At 36.9% G+C, this 19,023-nt stretch overlaps 3 protein-coding genes across 4 annotated transcripts; 2 read left to right on the forward strand and 1 right to left on the reverse strand.

Moving 5' to 3' along the window:
• The first annotated feature begins 875 nt into the window (after positions 1–875).
• Positions 876–3,982, forward strand: LOC104100359 (CRIB domain-containing protein RIC10-like). 2 transcript variants are annotated; one of them, XM_009607571.4, is made up of 5 exons: positions 876–1,204; positions 1,373–1,524; positions 1,626–1,723; positions 1,827–1,911; positions 3,367–3,982. In XM_009607571.4, the coding sequence occupies exons 1-5, from the start codon at positions 1,095–1,097 to the stop codon at positions 3,570–3,572; spliced, it is 651 nt and encodes a 216-aa protein (XP_009605866.1). In that variant the 5' UTR covers positions 876–1,094; the 3' UTR covers positions 3,573–3,982. The 2 variants fall into 2 exon arrangements, with proteins under 2 accessions (XP_009605866.1, XP_009605867.1); XM_009607572.4 differs by having other exon boundaries at positions 1,439–1,524.
• Positions 3,983–14,795: 10,813 nt separating this feature from the next.
• Positions 14,796–15,146, reverse strand: LOC138905153 (uncharacterized). Its single transcript, XM_070193660.1, has one exon. It carries the CDS (start codon positions 15,144–15,146, stop codon positions 14,796–14,798), a length of 351 nt encoding a protein of 116 aa, XP_070049761.1.
• Positions 15,147–16,397: 1,251 nt separating this feature from the next.
• On the forward strand, positions 16,398–19,023 carry LOC104100358 (COBRA-like protein 10). The gene is made up of 2 exons (XM_009607570.4): positions 16,398–17,141; positions 17,223–19,023. Exons 1-2 carry the CDS (start codon positions 16,598–16,600, stop codon positions 18,635–18,637), a joined length of 1,959 nt encoding a protein of 652 aa, XP_009605865.1. The 5' UTR covers positions 16,398–16,597; the 3' UTR covers positions 18,638–19,023.

Raw genomic sequence — 19,023 nt, forward strand, 5'->3', positions numbered from 1 at the left:
CAGGTATTTGCAGAATATTTAGCTAGAGTTAGAAAATAGTATTTAAAATTAAAGTAAAAAAAATTATTCTGAAGTAAAAATTGAGTATGAGTATAAATTTCTCTTGGGAAAAGTGTAAAATATTTGTAGTTGAACATACTCTACTACTTATAGCCAAGAAGAAGAAAGAAAAAAGAAAAACTCAAACTAAGAGCACGATTGGCCAGTTTTTCATTTTTTTTTTAGAAATCATTGTTTGACCATAAAATTTAAATTTTTACTTGAAGATAAATTTTGGAATTTTTCGAAAATTTAAAAAATTTCAAAAAGTTATTTTTCAAAATTTTCACTCAAATCACTCATAAAAATTCAAAAACAACCCAAAATTATATTCATGTCCAAACACAACTCTAATTTTCAAATACCATTTTCACTTTAAAATTATTTTTACCTTTTTTTTTTGGAAGTTTACAATTCTTAGGTCCAAACACCCACTAAATATGCTCTTCGAAAATTGGGATATCTGTTTTTTAATTTAAATTTCAACAAATTATTAACTTTAGGTGCCATTTTCGACATACTAGTACTAGAAAAGAAAAGGACATGACTCCTCGATTTACTCTTTCAACAACAAAGCCACCTACACGCCAACAAAACATTTACAACACTATAACAATAACCCATTAAATGTCATTTAAGTATTTGTTTAGTATGTTGTATTAGTGGATCATTTTTCTTATCATTTTCCATTTTCAACTATGAAAATAATTCAGAGTGATATCCTATTTCTTAAATTTCTATAATTATTGCTATTATATTTTTTAATATGAAATCCCCCCCCCCCTTCTCCTGTGTGTACTTGTTCTTTGTAAACTAACCTCAACCCCTTTCTTTTTGGGGAGGTTTTCGTGGTTCTCCACCTCTAGCTTCTCACCTTTTCTCTTTCCCTTCTTGGCCTAATTTTTCTTCTTCAACTCTCTTTGTATCATCTCATTGCCACCTATCTTACCTTCTTTCTCTTTCTCTTTTTTTTTCCCTTTTTATTTCTCATATTTTCTAATTGATCCATCACTTCTCTAGGCCTTTCTTCTTCATTCAAACTATATTGTTTTTGCATGGTTGCTTTTTCAGTTATAACATGTTTATTATACCTGAAATGCTTCAACAAAGATAATGGCCAATGCAGCAGCAAGTTGAGGAGAATTAACAGCTTTTATATAAAAAGGTATTCTACTCAATCCATTCCACATTTTCTAATTTGGTTTTTCTTTTGTACATTTCAATCCCAAAACAGAACCAAGAAAAAAGATTCAATCTTTGCATTATGCAAATTTGGTTCTGTATATTGAAAAGGATAAAAGTCAATTTTTTTTTTATTGTGTACAATTTTTAGGCAAAGGAATTGGTTCTTCACATTTGTGTGGTGCTTCTATCTGTGTTCTGTTTCATATCTGAGCAGAGGGTTATTGTTGCCTTGGAATTTTGCTCACTCTTCTATGGGAACCAAAATGAAGGGGATCTACAAATATATCTCTAATATTTTTGGTAATTGTCTTTCTTCCTTTAGCCCCATATATTCTATGCTTTTTTTCCCCTTTCATTTTGAATTATTTTTTGACTGAGGAGAAATTGGGTTCTGATTACAGTTGTGAAGGAGAGGGAGATAGAGATAGGATATCCAACTGATGTAAAGCATGTGGCACATATTGGTTGGGATGGACAATCAGGCAATGCCCCCAGTTGGGTATGTCTTAATTTCTTCATCATTCTTTGGTCCATATTTGTATGAAATGCTTTCATCTTTTTCTCATGCCTAATATTTTGTTGTTTGTTTTGGAACTTTATAGATGAATGAATTCAAGACTGGGCCTGATTTTGCAGCAACTTCTATTGGTAATTCTGGTTCTGCACATTCTCCATGGGCATCTCAAGGTTAATATTTTTTGCTTCTAAAAATCCCTCCATTTCCCTCTTGTCTGCTCCTCTCAGTACCAAACATCTATGTGACAATCGAAGAATAATGACCAAAAGATGTGTTTTATGATTTTTTTAAATCTATTGAGTAGTAGTTGAGTTGGAATCATTTTGAAAGAATCAGAAAGAAAGAACAAAAATAAAACAAGGGAAGTGTCTGATATGTTGCTTTAAAACATGTGCAGTGTCCATAATCAGACAATGGCAGTAGGGTTTTGTCACGGGTTGAGTTGTGATTGAAATATGATAAGCTTGTCCTATGTTTTGTACTAATATGTAGAGAAATCTATTAAAAAGGACAGGGCAGTTCTTTCATTTTGTTTTTTAAATGGTCTGTATTTCATTTCTACTATTTCATAGGGGAATGTAAATTTATACTAGTATGTTTTCAATGCGTAATATTGCAACTGACATAATATCAAGTGTCATTTGAAATGAATTAATCTAAAATAAGGATTGAAATGAAATGCTAATTAGTTGCATTTCAAATCCAATTTCTATTAGGTAAATCTGAGTAGGTGCAAATACTTGCATAAGGCCAAATGCCTCCATCCAAAGGGACCCTAAAAGATTCTTTGCCTCAAGCCAGGGAAAGCTTTGGACTTAGCTGTCTTAGAAGAAGTCTTTTTTAACTTGGCACCAGAGAGGGACAGTTTTTATGTGCTTTTTTAGAATAATGGTAGCTGTTAGGTAAATACTGTCTCGCACCAGCTACACCTTAATTTAGTAATTTCATAACATCTAGATTACCAAACAATCCTCTGTGAAAAGGTTAGAAAGGAATATATATATATATATCTTTGCAAGTCATTCTTTGAGTCAGAATCATGGAACAGGGGAATCATTCAATTGACTAGTAATACAAGCATTTCACCGCAATTAACCTTTTATCTTAGTTCTCTTTGAAGCTAAGCTAATCCAAGTTTCATAAAAAAGTCTGTGATTTTTGCTCTTGGAGAAGAAAGCAAGCAACTAGTTCTACTAAGATTAGGCACACTCCTTTGACTTACCATTATCACTTATTTTGACATGAGACATTCAGTGTGAAAGGGAAGTACAAGTTTCTTGATATATCTTGAAACAACTTTGACGCGAAAAAAATTCTATTTCAAATACTGATGTGTGGTCTGTTTATTGGTCATTCAACTTGGTTGTGTCGCACTTCGTTTATATCTTTGAGTGAGAACTTTTATAATAAATGCCAAAAATGAGAAACGTATCACTTCAAGTGCGGGTAAATGAACATTTAACATATCATGTGATGGACTGATTTCTAATGCCAACTTCTGGACGTCTTGATATGAGTTGATTCACGAAACTTTGTTATAGTAGATGTACCAATCCTGATTTTTGGTAGATAGTTAGGTGTTGTTTCTTGTGTGAAAATTTATGCTTTTTTTCGCTTCTTGACAGATTACACAGAATCAATGAGACAGCAACCAGCATCTGAGCTTTACAGGGACGTAGCACCTCCTAAGAAACAGAAGCGGAGGAAGGCCAAGTCAACATCCTCTCCCAGGTCAGGTTCATCATCCTCATCAAGGTCATCACGAGCAGAAAAGTCCAAGGCTAAATTCGTCGAAGGCAATGCTAAACCAGTGAACATAGAAGTGGCTTAATTTTACAAACTCGTAGCTCAAAATAGCAGAGAAAATTCTGTCATTGCCTAGCTATTGAAGTTGTTTATAGTCCTCATGAAAGGATTGAAGAGAAAGGCGAGGAGGGTATAGAAACTTGCGTAGATGTAGAGACTGTCACACTGAAAATGTTATTAAGAAATACCGAAGAAAACTAAAAAGTAGGAGGGCTTAGAGATGTGAAACAGAAGGTGAAAATCTAACTCCTAAAACCAGGACAATGTTTTGGGAGAATTATAAATTCTTTTTCCTCTTTTTTTTCAATTTATTTTTCTACTAGTTTTATCTTTCCTCTTCTTGGAACTACGACGAGGAAGGATCGTGTAAAGAGTTGAATCATTTAGCCTGTTGGTTGAAGATTGTGTTAATGCTAATTATTTGATTTGAACAAACTCCAGGGATTTTCTCATACTCTTGGTTATGGATAAGCTATTGTTTGGACTTCAATATCTCTAATAGAATGTTGCAGGCTTCCTTATAATTATAAAAAAAAAAAAAAAATGTTGCAGGCTCATGTAATCTGAAAATTTTGGATTTGATCACATATACTATTAGTACCAACTGAATGAAGCTGCTAATCTACTGCAGATTGAACACCCTCAATTTGTATAACTACTAAATAAGTTTCACATAACTTTGATGAGTAGAGTGGAGAATTGGACATTTTAAAAGGAGTTCATGCCCCTTTGCAGTAAATCATCCAAAAGAATATGGCCTGTCCCTGATTCTCCTTTTATTACCTCCTAATGGGAAGTGATTTTTTTTTTTTTTTACCGCAAAGTGTTTCATTTTTGTTAATTTTTCGCTCTGGTCATTTTTAGAATCCAGCTGGAAAAGGGTAAGAGAAACATAATTTAGAGATTGATTCAATATTATTATTTCATGAAGAATTCATTTCTTAAAATTGTAGGGGTCTTGGACATTACAACAGATCTGATTAGTTTGACATTTAAAAAGAATCAAGGAAGGAAGAAAAAAAAGAGAAACGAAATAAAGGGTTGTATTTTATATACTATAAGCGATGTTTTATACTTAAATGCCACACAAGAGAGGGGTAATTTGTGTGGTGTCCAATTTTCGCGTGTACTGATTATAGAAGGACCTGGTTGTGTTTCTTATACTACTGTTGCGAAAATAGTAAATGCGAAAAGTAAAGAACACAAATATTTTTACGTAGAAAATACCCAGCTCAAAAGGTGAAAAAACCACGACTTACTACTTAGTAGGATTTTTTCCAACACTTCACTAAATCACCGAGCCAAAACAGTATTTACAAAACTCTTTGTAAACCTAAGGATTAACTCTAATCCCGTTGTGGCAGCCAACCTCTAACTGTTGTGACAACTTCAAGTTAACTCTAATTTGAATACTCAAAGTACCTAATACAATTGCTTCTAGATAAAGTTGAAAGGTACAACTTGAAAACACCTACTACAATTGAACTAGAATAAAAGACAGACGCTTGAAACTGGTTCTTCTATCTGGTTCACATAACTTCAGGTTCGCACACTTGAATCACACAAGAACTGCTTGTTAAATGCCTTGCTATTTTGCTCTCAACTCACGTTTAACTTCAGCGTTTGTGCGTGCCTGTAGAATGATAACATCCTCCTAAAATATAAAGTTAGTAGAATAAGAAATAACTAGAGTTCTAATGCTACTCTTCCTTGGTGGAAGAGTTCTAGTTATCTTCAACTTCTAACTCCTCCCTTATCTTGGATAAAGTTCTCTTCGAGTAAGGAGTCCTTCTCCTTATCATTTATACAACATTTTCGATTATGAGATATTAGATATAACAACTTAAGCTTATCTCCTTCACGTGCATCCCTTATGCTCGAATCTGCCCGTGTCTGTGTACACTGTGTATGGACCTGATTCATGCTGGAGTTACTTTGTCAATCATCGAAACAAATTACACTTGGACCAACAAATTCCCCCTTTTTGATGATGACAAATTATGTGTTTTTCATAAGTATAGGCCCTATGTCAACTTAGCTCAACATCAACACAATGTTAGAATACTTTCCATTTTAAAGTCACTAATCATCAAGGACCAGGTTCATTAGGTTATTAACATCACAGTCCAGAGTAAAAAGCACAACCTATCTTCCCCCTTTTGGCATCATCGGAAAGTTGCATAGAAATTAAGTTAGATAACCAGATTTTAATAGAAATTACTCATGGACACTAGGGCTACTTCAAATGCAATCATGGAGTCAAGTATCATTTATCAATATATTGACATTAGCCATCTAAGAAGTATCAACAAACAGTCGATTATCATTGATACTTAGTCATCCACAAGCATAAAGAGAAAAAAACTGGATCATGAGCAAAAGAAACAAAAAAATCCCATCCGGGTCACTGGTTGGTCTAACTAGGCTAGGAAGGCTTAAGGCTGAGAAGGACCAGGTTCTTGGTTCTTGACTTGAAACAGTTTCAGCATGTCATGAAGAATGCCATCATTCTTCTCCTTCTCCTTTGCCAGCTCAGCTCTGAGAGCATCTCTCTAAGTCTCCACTTCTGCCAACCTCTTCTTCAACCTTTCAATTTCAGCATCCTTAGCCCCACTTTCTTGCACCAAGGCTCGCACTTTGCTGTTCACATGTACCTTTTTGGATTAACCAGGTTCTTTGGGAGTGGTGTGGACTTCATAGTCACAAGCAGTCAACGTATTTTCCCCAAAGTGATCCTTGCTTGTACCAACCTCTCATTTCTTTATGGGTACCTTGAAGTGTGCAAGTACAACCGTGAGAATAAAACCATAGGGTATGGCATGAGTTTTGGTGCCAGTTAGAACCCTATCAAGAGGCTGAATAATAAATCCAGGCCAATTGATTTTCCTCCCACTGTCCAAACATTCCATAAGGACTAGGTCCATGAATGTGGCAATGTGCCTTCTTTCCTGCCTAGGTAGGACAACTTTGTTAATAAATTCGAACAATACTTTGTGGGGTGGCTTCATCTCACTTTTATACACAGCCTTGGGCTCAAGATCTTCATCATTGTCACCAAACTTTCTTGTAATGGCAAGGGCAGTAGGGAGATTCTCTAGACTTGGCCATTTAAGCTTTTTATAATCATTGTATCATTCAACATGTACACCTAAGATCTCTCAAGTTCTCTATCATCAAAGCTCACTGTCACCCCATTTACCACACTGGTGACCCTACCATCTTTGATCTCACAATTTGCCATGAACTCTACAATCTCAATTCTTGCCAGCTTTTCATCCATCTGAAGGACCATGTCCTTCCATCCTTGTAATTGTAACTTTTCCAGCAGCATTACCATACCTTCCTCATCCAAGTCCCTGAGGAGTCTACATTTTAAGATGGTTCTCTTCCCAAACTTAATCATCTTGTCCTTCTCAGCATCAAATCCTTCTTCTTCTCCACTCCATTCTTCTTCCTCCACTATTTTCACTTTTCTTGGTTTCAATGCAAACCTGGTTCTTTTAGCCAAAGTAGATGGCTCCGCAGACTTTGTATTTGAAACAGACTTCTTTGTGGAAGTCTTGGATTTCTTTGCCTTTGGAGTCACAACCTCCATTTCCTATGTCTCCTCTTCATCCCGAAGGACCATGCCATCTCTCAATTTCAAAAGCCTCAACAGGATCAACCACATTCTTTTTTCCTTTAGCATCAGCTTTTCTCTTTCTTCTAAGGCATTTTCCAGTTCAACCTCACTCTGCTTCTTCTGACTCCTTGTATCTCTTCCTCTTGTAGGAGGAATCTCTACAGGGATAGAAGAGGCAATTTTTCTCTTCTTGTTTTCCCTAGCAATGCAAGGAACTTTGACTCCTGAACTCCTTTTCTTTTTGGGGTTGTAAGTGTCAGTCACTATTTTCAGTAGGTCTGCGAGGATTTCCCGGTCAGATGGAACAGGTTCTTGAACATCCTTTCCTAATCGGACCAACCCTTCAGCAGCTTCTCCAGACCCATTTCCCCCTTTTTCTTTTACACTTTCTCCAGCAAATTCCTCACTCCACACTATTATTGCTCATGTTTCTTTAATCAGACTAGTAGGAGTGGGTGAACCTTCAGCCACTCCTTTTCCCATACCTCTCACAACACCTTGAACACCTTAACTCTCTTTTTCTTTTCCCTTTTTATCTTTACCACCTATTCTCCTAGACTCAGTAGTCTCAACCCCAGCCACAGTTCCCACCATAATGAACCTATTCTCTAAATTAGCAGCAACCTCATAGATGATTTTCGTAGTAGTATTTGGGCCAGATGTTACATGTTCTATATCAGACGAAATAATTTATTCCCCCTCAGTAGCAGATTTGAATGATTCATTAGATTTCCGGACTTCTTCCTCTCGACTTGCTTTCAATTTTTCATTAATTTTCTTGAGTTTTTCTTTACCCGCAATAACCTTGTGAGCACGCATCTTGACTCTACTTTTCTTAGAGGTAGGCGTGGTTGAAGGTGTGATAAATGGTGTGGGTGTGATTTCTTTGGGTGGTGATGAGGGATTCTCAGAAGGGTTTGTCATTTCTATATTTGGATATTTGGGGAAAGTTGGTTTGTGTGTGTTTGGAAGATGAGAGAAGAGAGAAATTCTTGACGACTTGAGAATTGAGAAGTGAGGAAGCAACTGAGGCCTAATCAATTTAAAGTCGAAGTGTTTGATTGGGTAACAACAGCCTTTGTAGAAGTCTAATCAAACTGGAATTCAGTTTGAAAAGACATTGAAGAGTGTCCCTAGAATCTAGGAACTTAATGTGGTTTGGACTCTGTTGAATGAAACTGGTTCATTTCGTAACTGATAAAATCGAGGAGTTTAGGATTGAATGGGACTCACCTCTTGATCATAATCCAATTATAATTATTTCAAAATATGCAGAGTGGAGAGTACGTACCAAGTAATTTTAATGAACCAGGTTCTTTAATGAGAAATATCTTGTGTAAGTCTGAATTTTCCAAGAAAATAGAGATAATATCATTAGAGATTAATGAGTCATTTTAGCACATGGCACAAGAGTATACTGATAAAAGTATGATACTGGACAAAATCTAATCTAATTATTTACAAGAATTCACAATTTCTCTAACTAAATTTTGAGTTAGAACTGGTTCCTTTTAGGTAATCTTAATCATCCCTAATTCTAACATGTTCCTTTCAAAGTGATCTCTACTTAAAGCTTTTGTGAAGATGTCAACTATTTGCTTGTCAGTAGCATAAAATTCCATAATGATCAAACCTTTTTCATAGTTGTCCCTCAAAATATTATGTCTAATATCTATGTGCTTAGTTCTTTTGTGAAGAACTGAGTTCTTGGTCATACTAATCGCACTAGTGTTTTCACAAAAGATGGGTATACAACCTACGTCAATTCCAAAGTCCATTAATTGTTGTTTGATCCGCAACAATTAAGCACAACATGAGGCAACAACAACATACTCAGCTTCAGCAGTAGATAAGGCCACAAAATTTTGCTTTTTGGTGGTCTAAGACACAAGGAATGAGCTAAGAAAGTGTGTCATACCTGAGGTGCTCTTTCGATCCACAAGAAAACCTGCATAATCAACATCAGCATATCCCACTAAGTTGAAATTACTACATTTTGGATACCATAGACAAAGGAGCAGTGGTTCCTTTTAGATATCTCAGGATCCTCTTGACAGCAGTCAAGTGAGACTCCTTTGGACTTGCCTGAAATCTAGCACCTTACATTGAAAATAGTGTCAGGTCTTCTAGCAGTGAGATACAACAAAGAGCCAATCATTCCCCTATACAGCTTCTGATCAACAGATGAACCAGGTTCATCTATATCTAATTTTGTGGCAGTTGCAATAGGAGTGTCAATTTCTTTGGAATATTCCATTTTGAACCTTTTAAGCAACTCTATTACACACTTTTGTTGATGGATCATAGTTCCATTTGATTTTTTTTAATTTGTAAACCTAAAAATAAATTAAGCTCACCCATCATACTCATTTCAAATTCACTCGCCATTAGTTTAGAAAATTCTTTACTTAACTTATCAGTAGTTGCTCCAAAAGATTATATCATCAACATATATCTGAACTACCAAGAGATCTTTACCTTTTTCTTTCAGGAATAAAGTATTGTCAATTTTACCTCTCTTGTAGTCATGCTCAAGCAAATCTTTGGATAGTATTTCATACCATGCTCTTGGAGGCAGCTTGAGCCCATAAAGTGCCTTGTCAAGCTTATACACATGATAAGGACATTCCTTGCTTTCAAAGCCCGACAGTTGCTTGACAAACACTTCTTCCTTTAGATATCCATTGAGGAAAGTACTCTTGACATCCATCTGATAGAGAATGAATTTCATACAAGCAACAAAGGCTATAAGGAGTCTAATTGCCTCCGATCTTACAACTGGAGCAAAAGTCTCACCGTAGTCTATGCCCTCATCTTGAATATATCTTTGAACCACCAATCTTGCCTTGTTCCTTGTAACTGTTCCATCTCCATCAAGTTTGTTTCTGAAGACCCATTTTATGCCAATTACTGATCTGTCCTTGGGTCTTGGTACCAGATGCCAAACTTGACTTCTCTCAAAATGGTTGAGTTCATCTTGCATTGCATTCACCCGATCTGTATCCTGCAAAGCCTCAACAATATTTTTAGGTTCAATCAGAGATAAAAAGCATTAAAAGCACAAAGATTCTTCAAATAAGCTCTGGTTTTGATTTTAGAGGTTGGATCTGTTACACCTTGTGCGTCTCAAGGTGACGTAATGAATATGAGACTTGTTAATAATGATTTAAATGATTTTAAAGTCATAATATGGCTATATATGATGTTTGGATATAAAATATGAAGTTTAGGAAAAATCGGATTAAAGTTACGGAAAAACCGACTAAGAATTTGCCTTGTAATAGAGCTTTTTGAGAAATGCATTTCGTATGATATATGAGGTCTTTTTAGGACATATTATATACCAAATTTAAGATCTTGGAATATAGTTTCCAACTCTTTTAACTGTTCATTTATATGACACCCGGATAAAAAGTTATAATCATTGGAAGAAGGGCTATATGGTGCCAAGTAGCACCTTTTTGACTTTTTAAAAAAATGGGATATTTACATCCCATCTCGTCTCTTTCTCCATTTTTCTGGAGAACACACCCAAATAACACCCCTAACTTTAATCTTAAGCTCTTTGAAAGAGCTTCAAACAAGATTATCATCTCGGGCATGGAATCAAGAAGCGTTAACATTAAAACGATCCCTATGATGTAAGTATCGCTATATCGCCTCTCTTTTTCTTTGTAGTTTGAGTTTTGGAAGGTACTTCATAGTTAATAAAATGTGTAATTTATGTATTTAAGTGTTTAAATATCAAGAAATGTTAATAAATTCGTTTCCTAATAGTTAGAACTCACGGGACGGTGATCGGAAGCCGTGAGTTCGAGTTATTTGACTTGTAGTGGACTATTTTGTGGGTTGTTTCGTGTTTCCTTTGGGCTGTATATTTTTCTACTGTTTAATGGAGTTTTGGAGGACATATGGTATGGAGAAACACCACATAATGACAGAATGGTGGGCTAGTCGTTCCTCGTTATATTTTTTAGTTTGTTTGACACTACTTTGCTTGTCGTTTTATGTATGAAGTGATTAGGGTGTGTGGGCTGTTTTATGGTATATTGTGATGGAGATAAGGTTGGAAAATTATGCTTACATGTTGTTATTGTTGTGTTCTTGTTGTTGTTGGTGGTGGTATATGGTGTTGGAGGAGGGCCTAGTTACAGGGGAGATGCTGCCCAAATTTACGTAAACGAGCTATTAGTTTAAGTTGTGGACTTAGCCTTTACTCAACACTGGTTTTGAATCTCCTTATGTTATGGTAGATTGAGTTGATTTGTTTGAAGAATTTCTTGTAAGGTATTAAGGACTCAATGGAGTTAAGGTATGTTAAGGCTATCCCTCATTTCCTTTTGTTATGATCCGTACGATACAAACGAAATAAGCAAATACGCAACTTTCATAAATGACTATTCATAGAAATACTAGGAATGTCTATATTCTTGATTCCCCATGTGTCTTATTATTCTATCATTTGTTCATGGGTCTCAGAAAAATACGCAAGTTGATAAAGTTTATTTCATGATATTAATCAAAGGCATAGTGATCTTATGACATTTTGAGAAATCCTATTAACGTACTTCTTATGCATTTCATTCATGTATACATGGACATTGGCCCATGACCAGATGGCGTTATATACGCATATATTATATGTATATGGGATATGGAAAAAGGTTATGGCGTGATATACGCACCACCACCTGATCAGCTGGTATACGTTGATGATTTTACCCACAGTGGCTGAGATGATATGATGGGATGCCCTCATAGGCTTGATGATGTTATGTACACATATACCTATTCATGGTATGACATTTATATGCCCATGCATGACATTATAAATTTTCATGATTCACAGAACTATTCATAATTACAGGTTGAGTTCTTTACTCCATGTTTATTTCATGTCTTTTATATACTACTATCATGTTTTACATACTCAGTACTTTATTTGTACTGACGTCCATTTCTCCTGGGGACACTGCGTTTCATGCCTACAGGTCCCAATAGACAGGTTGAGAGTTCTCCAAGTAGGCTATCAGCTCAGCGGAAGATGTTGGTGCGCTCCATTTGCTCCGGAGTTGCTTATTTGGTCAGTATGATTCGGACGTGTATTGTTTAGTATGGCGGGGCCCTGTCCCGGCCTTTATGATATTTATTTACTCTTAGAGGCTTGTAGACATATGCCATGTACGTAAAAGATTATATGGCCTTGTCGGCCTACATTTAGTGTACGAGAGATCATTTTGATCTTATAGGCCCAAGTTGGTATTACATGTTTTATTCTAGTTATCCTACGACAACCTTTCCGTCTCATTTACCCATGATAGAATTATACAAAAAGATACTTTATGTTGGTATTCGGTTGAGTAAGGTACCGGGTGACCGTCGCGGCCCATCGGTTTGGGTCGTGACAGGATCAGTGATTATGTTCTCAATGGGATGAGAACTTTGATACTTGTAAGGTTTCACAACCAGCTGGTTTCCCCTAGATGTTCATTCAATGTTTTGTTGTTAAGGAACAAGTTCATGGACAGGTACCCTTGAGGTTTGAGGATCACTTCCTCTTTGTTCAGTTCCCCCTGTCAAGTTGCCATGGGTGGAAGGACATGTTCCATCACCTGTTCTTACTTCTGGTGCAACTTCAGTCTATGCTGTAGTTTCATTTGAGTTTCTCACCAACCCAATTTCTTCATCATCATGTTCCTGCCTCTCAGAAAGAATGTTAGTTTCATCAAAAATCACATGTACACTTTCTTCTACACACATAGTTCTTTTGTTATAAATCTTATAAGTTTTACTATGTGAAGAATATCCCAAGAATACTCCCTCATCACTTCTGGGATCAAACTTACCTAAGGAGTCTTTACCATTATTGTGCACAAAGCACTTGCATCCAAATGCCCTAAGATGGGATATGTTTGGCTTTGTCCCTTTAAGTAACTCATAAGGAGTCTTCTCTACAAGAGGTCCATTCATGCACTTGTTTATGATGTAACATGCAATGTTCACAACTTCTGCCCAGAAACTATGGGGCAGTTTACTATAAAGAAGCATAGTCTTAGCCATATCCTCAAGTGTCCTATTCTTTCTTTCAACTACTCCATTTTGTTGTGGAGTCCTAGGAGCAGAAAAATTATGATCTATGCCATGCTCATCACAAAATTCAGCAAATTTAGCATTTTCAAATTCAATACCGTGATCAGACCTAATTGATGCAAGTTGATTACCTAGTTGTTTCTGAGTTTTTCTAACAAAAGAAGTAAACACGTCAAATGCTTCATCTTTAGATGTTAAAAACAATGTCCAAGTAAACTTAGAATAATCATCAACATGCATCATCACATATCTCTTACCACCTCTGCTTAATGTTCTCATCGGTCCACAAAGATCCATATGGACCAGTTCCATCGTCCTTGTGGTGCTTAACATTTTCTTGATTTTAAAAGAGGATCTTACCTGCTTCCCCCTTGCACAAGCCTCGCAAACTTTATCCTCCTTGAATTTAATGTTAGGCAGCCCTATCACCAAATCCTTGGAGACTAGTTTGTTTTGTTGACTTAGACTGGCATGTCCAAGTCTCTTGTGCCAAATGAGGGGATCATTACCTAGCACTTAAGCAAGTAAGTTAATTTTCTAAAAGTATGGACAGACTACAACATATATGTTGTTCACTCTTTTTCCCTGCAAAACTATCTTGTTAGTGGTAAGATTAATCACAAAGCATTTGGTAGATGTGAATGCTACCATATTACCTCTATCACACAATTGTGATACACTTATTAGACTGTACTTCAGTCCATTTATCAAGTAGATGTTCTCAATAGAGTGAGAATCAGTCTTACCTACCTTTCCAACCCCAATGATCTCACCATTTCCAAAGGAGACATAACCTCCTTTAAGGTCCTCAAGTGAAAGGAACTGGTTCTTGTTTCCTGTCATGTGCTTTGAGCAGCCACTATCCATGTACCATATTTGGTTGCTCCCCTTCACTTGAACCTCAGTTACTTCATCAGAATCTCCAATGGCCATAAGTATTTGTTCATCCCCATCATCATCATCTGAGCTTTTTCCCCAAGCAGCGACCATAGCCTTGGTTTATCCTTTGTTTTTCTTGGGTTGAACCTATTCCTTCTCCCTGTTCCTTCGTTTAGGTCTTTCCTTCTCCCATTCAATTTCCCATTGAGGCCAATTCTTGATGTGGTGATTAGTCTTTCCACACATGTAGCATCCATCATGGGCTTACTTCTCAGGAACTTTTGACTTACTATAGCTTCTACTTCGTGAAGGACCCTTTCCTCTCCTCAGGTACTTTTTGAAGTCCTTGATGATCATAGCCATTTCATCATCTTCTAGATCAGAACCTTCAGTGATTCTGAGTGTCGGGCTCCTTTCCTTCTTAGGTACATCCATTTTCATAGTTTGTCTCCTAAGTTCATAGACAGTAAGATTTCCAATTAATTCATCCAGTGGGAGAGTGGAAATGTTATTTGATTCATGAATTGCAGTGATTTTGCTCTCCCAAGTAATAGGCAGAACCATTGTCAATATCTTCTCGACTCTATCTTCTTTAGGAATAATCCTTCTAAGAGACTTTAGTTCATTTGTCAATGTAGTGAACCTTATGTACATCTCTTAAATGGTTTCTCCTTCCTTCATAGTAAAGTTCTCATATTGAGAATACCGTAGAGTTCCTCTGGATCTTTTCACTTGAGGTGTTCCTTCATGAGCCACTTGCAGAGTGTTCCAGATTTCCTTAGCAGTGGTAAAACTTTGGATTCTGCTGTACTTATCTGGACCAAGTCCACAAACAAGCCATTTCTTGGCTTTAGCATTCTTCTCCCATATCTTCAAGTCCTCAGCAGTGCTATCAGCTCTTGTCTTTGGCACCTCTACTCCTTTAGCATTTATCTTCAAGGTACCCAGTGGACTATCGGTGACAATATCCCATAGCTCATAGTCCTCTCCTATAATGTGATCTCTCATCCTGTCTTTTCACCAAGAGTACTACCGGCCATTAAAGAGTGGTGGCCTAGCAGTGGACTGCCCTTCCCAGTTTCCAAGTGGTGCACTCATCTTGATTTTCTCCTAAGGTGTTAGCCTCTTCAAGGATAACTCGCTCTGATACCAACTGATATTTTATACTACAATACCACACAAGAGGGGATGATTTGTGTGGTGTCCAATTTTCGCGTGCACTAATTATAGAAGGATCTGGTTCTTCTGAGTGTTCCTTATACTACTATTACGAAAATAGTAAATGCGAAAAGTAAAGAACACAAATAGTTTTACGTGAAAAATACCCGGCTCAAAAGGTGAAAAAACCACGACCTACTACTCAGTAGGAATTTTTTCAACACTTCACTAAATCACTGAGCTAAAATAATATTTATAAAACTCTTTGTAAACCTAAGGATTAACTCTAATCCAGTTGTGGCAACCAACCTCTAATTGTTGCAACAATTTCGAGTTAACTCTAACTTGAATACTCAGAGTACCTAATACAATTGCTTCTAGATAAAGAGGTACAACTTGAAAATACCTACTACAATTGAACTAGAATAAATGACAGACGCTTGGAACTGGTTCTTCTATCTGGTTCATGTAGTTTCAGGTTCGCACACTTGAATCACACAAGCATTGCTTGTTAAATGCCTTGCTATTTTGCTCTCAACTTACGTTTAACTTAAGCGTTTGTGCATGCCTGTAGAATGAGAACATCCTCCAATATATAGAGTTAGTAGAATAAGAAATAACTAGAGTTCTAATGCTACTCTTCCTTGGTGGAAGAGTTCTAGTTATCTTCAACTTCTAACTCCTCCCTTATCTTGGATAAAGTTCTCTTCGAGTAAGGAGTCTTTCTCCTTATCATTTATGCAATCTTTTCGATGAGGAGATATCAGATATAACAACTTAAGCTTATCTCCTTCATGTGCATCCCTTATGCTTGAATCTGCCCGTGTATGTATACACTGTGTATGGACCTGGTTCATGCTGGAGTTCCTATGTCAATCATCAAAACAAATTTCACTTGAGCCAACAATAAGGGAAAAGAAAACACTGCTAAAGGATCTAGGGGCATAATGGTCAAGCTATTTATAACCAACAACAACAACAAAACTAGTGATTTTTCACAAGTGGGGTCTGGACTCTGGGGAGTGTAAGATGTACTAGTCGTAAACCTATCCTGCGAGGGGAGAGAGGCAAAATACAAATAAAAAAAAAAAAAAAGTAAAAAGATTGAATAACCGTTGGTAGTTTGGTCCCGCCATTTCAGTCGTAGCTTACATGGAGGAAAAACTTTCGTCTGACTAAGTCTTCACTTAATTCAAGATTATCATCCCAAATGTCTCTTTCTCCTCTTTTCCCCCCCTTTTTTCTCCTTTTTTTTCCCAAATCTTGAAATCTGATTGACACTATTGAAAGTTGGAAAAAGAATGAAGATGGTCTCAAAAACCACAATCGTTTACATAATCTTGTTTTCAGTCACTATTAAGGCACAAGATTATGATGGTAATTCACCCCCTGCACCTCCTCCTGCAGAAAATGACTGCAATGGCATTTTCTTATCCTATGTATTCATCTCTAGAACCAAAGAGCTTCCCCATTTAAAGAATGCAAGTGCACAGGCCTGGGCCTTTAAGGCTATGGCAACAGTACTTAATGCTGGTATATATGAGCTCAAGAACTGGAAAGTCTTCATCGGGTTTCAAAATCGCGAACTCTTAGTCTCAGCTAGTAATGCTGTGTTAGTAAATGGTGATGATTTCCCAGCTCCTGTTGGTAATGGAACTTACCTAGCTGGCTATCCTCAGACAGATTTGAAAACGTCGATTGATACTGCTGGTGATTATACACAAATTCAAGCCGAGATTGAGTTAACAGGTACTCAGTTTGGAATCAGGCCACCGGGCTATCCCATGCCTAAAACTATTAAGCTTGTCAATGATGGATACAAATGTCCAGCACCTATTCGAAAATGTAAGTACGAAATTAGCTATGTGAATGAACATTTTTGTTTGTTTGAATTTTGAATCTTGAATTTTGTTTGTTATGTGACAGCAACAACAATGCACGTTTGCTGTGTAAAAGATCCAAAATTTAAGGCGAAGAATTTCACAACCAAGTATTTCCCACGCCAAAATGGTGATCTTTTGATCTCTTATGATGTTATGCAAGCCTATCCGAATAACTATCAAGCACAAGTGACCATACAAAATAATAATCCTTTGGGACGCCTTGATCAGTGGAATTTAACTTGGGAATGGATGAGAGGAGAATTCATCTACTCAATGAGGGGTGCATATACTCGCAAAAAGGACTACTCGGATTGTGTCTATGGTGCTGCAGGACAGTACTATCAAGACTTTGATTTTTCTAAAGTACTGAGCTGTGAAAAGAAGCCAACTATAGCTGATTTGCCTCCGGATAGAGCTCAAGATAAAGATGTTGGGATGTTACCATTCTGCTGCAGAAATGGTAGCATCATGCCAAGTGTAATGAATGAAACCAATTCAAAGTCTGTTTTTCAGTTACAGGTATATAAGCTTCCACCAGATTTGAATCTAACAGCTCTTTACCCTCCTGAGAAATGGAAAATCATCGGTGTTCTTAATCCGGATTATAAATGTGGACAAGCCTTAAGAGTAGACGAGACACAATTCTCGGATCCAAGTGGACTTCAAGCTACTGTCACAGCTATTGCAAGTTGGCAAGTAGTCTGCAATATCACCAAGCCAAAGGAAAGAGCGAACCGGTGCTGTGTTTCTTACACTGCCTATTACAATGATTCTGTAATTCCCTGCGGCACTTGTGCATGTGGCTGTGATAGTTCTGTTAAATGCAATCAAAAAGCACCAGCACTTCTTCTTCCCCCAGAAACACTACTGGTTCCATTCGCGAATAGAACAGAGAAATCCGTATATTGGGCTAAAATAAAGCACTATCACGTCCCTAGGCCGTTACCTTGTGGTGACAACTGCGGGGTTAGCATAAATTGGCATGTTGATTCAAACTATAAAACAGGATGGACTGCTCGGATTACTATATTCAACTGGGAAGAAATCAATTTCGTGGACTGGTTCGTTGGGATCCAGTTCAAGAAAACTGGTTCTGGCTTTGCGCAAGCTTACTCTTTCAATGGAACTTTACTTCGAAATATGAATGACACAGTTTTCTTGACAGGACTACCTGGTTTAAATTACTTGATAGCAGAAACAGATGGACAGAAACCTGGAGACCCTAGAGTACCCGGAAAGCAACAATCAGTCCTTAAATTTGATAAGAAACATTTAGGAGGTATTGATATAGTAAATGGGGATGGATTTCCAACTATGTTGCTATTCAATGGAGAAGAATGTGCACTTCCCACTCATCTCTTGTCAGCAAATGGAAGAAAACGGCGTGCAAATTCTTGGCTAATCGCCATCATAACATTGTTAACCTTCTTGCTGATGCTAAAAGACCTGCAATTATAGAAAGCTGATCATGGTTTTGGCTGTACATTTCAAGGAAATGGAAGGAGATTCTCAAGTGAAACTTAGAACTGACAGTCTATCTTTGGAAGTTTCCGTTGCTAACCTCACATTAGTATACCACCATATTCAAATATGATAAATGGAGTGATATTCTCAGTTTCAAGAACACAGGAATCACGTATTGCAGAGTGATTCTTGAGGCTGCTGGAAATTAATGCACACTGAAGGACTGCTAAAGGAATTGTGAGTAAATATCAATGTAACATTCCAAATCTCGCAATTGTTGCTGTAGGAATTTAGATCGAATAGAAAGGTGGCTTTTGGAGGAGAGTATAAGTTAAAGAGCCAAAGAATGAAGTAATGAAAACTCAAATGATTATTTTCTA

This window comes from Nicotiana tomentosiformis, chromosome 2, assembly GCF_000390325.3.
Source record: "Nicotiana tomentosiformis chromosome 2, ASM39032v3, whole genome shotgun sequence".
NCBI lineage: Eukaryota > Viridiplantae > Streptophyta > Magnoliopsida > Solanales > Solanaceae > Nicotiana > Nicotiana tomentosiformis.

Coding starts and splice junctions, on each gene's coding strand:
- LOC104100359 (XM_009607571.4), top strand. CDS start 1,095: ATGGTTGCTTTTTCAGTTATAACATGTTTATTATACCTGAAATGCTTC. Junction 1,724..1,826: donor CAGGCAATGCCCCCAGTTGG/GTATGTCTTAAT, acceptor GGAACTTTATAG/ATGAATGAATTCAAGACTGG. Junction 1,912..3,366: donor TTCTCCATGGGCATCTCAAG/GTTAATATTTTT, acceptor GCTTCTTGACAG/ATTACACAGAATCAATGAGA.
- LOC138905153 (XM_070193660.1), bottom strand. CDS start 15,146: ATGAGAGATCACATTATAGGAGAGGACTATGAGCTATGGGATATTGTC.
- LOC104100358 (XM_009607570.4), top strand. CDS start 16,598: ATGAAGATGGTCTCAAAAACCACAATCGTTTACATAATCTTGTTTTCA. Junction 17,142..17,222: donor TCCAGCACCTATTCGAAAAT/GTAAGTACGAAA, acceptor GTTATGTGACAG/CAACAACAATGCACGTTTGC.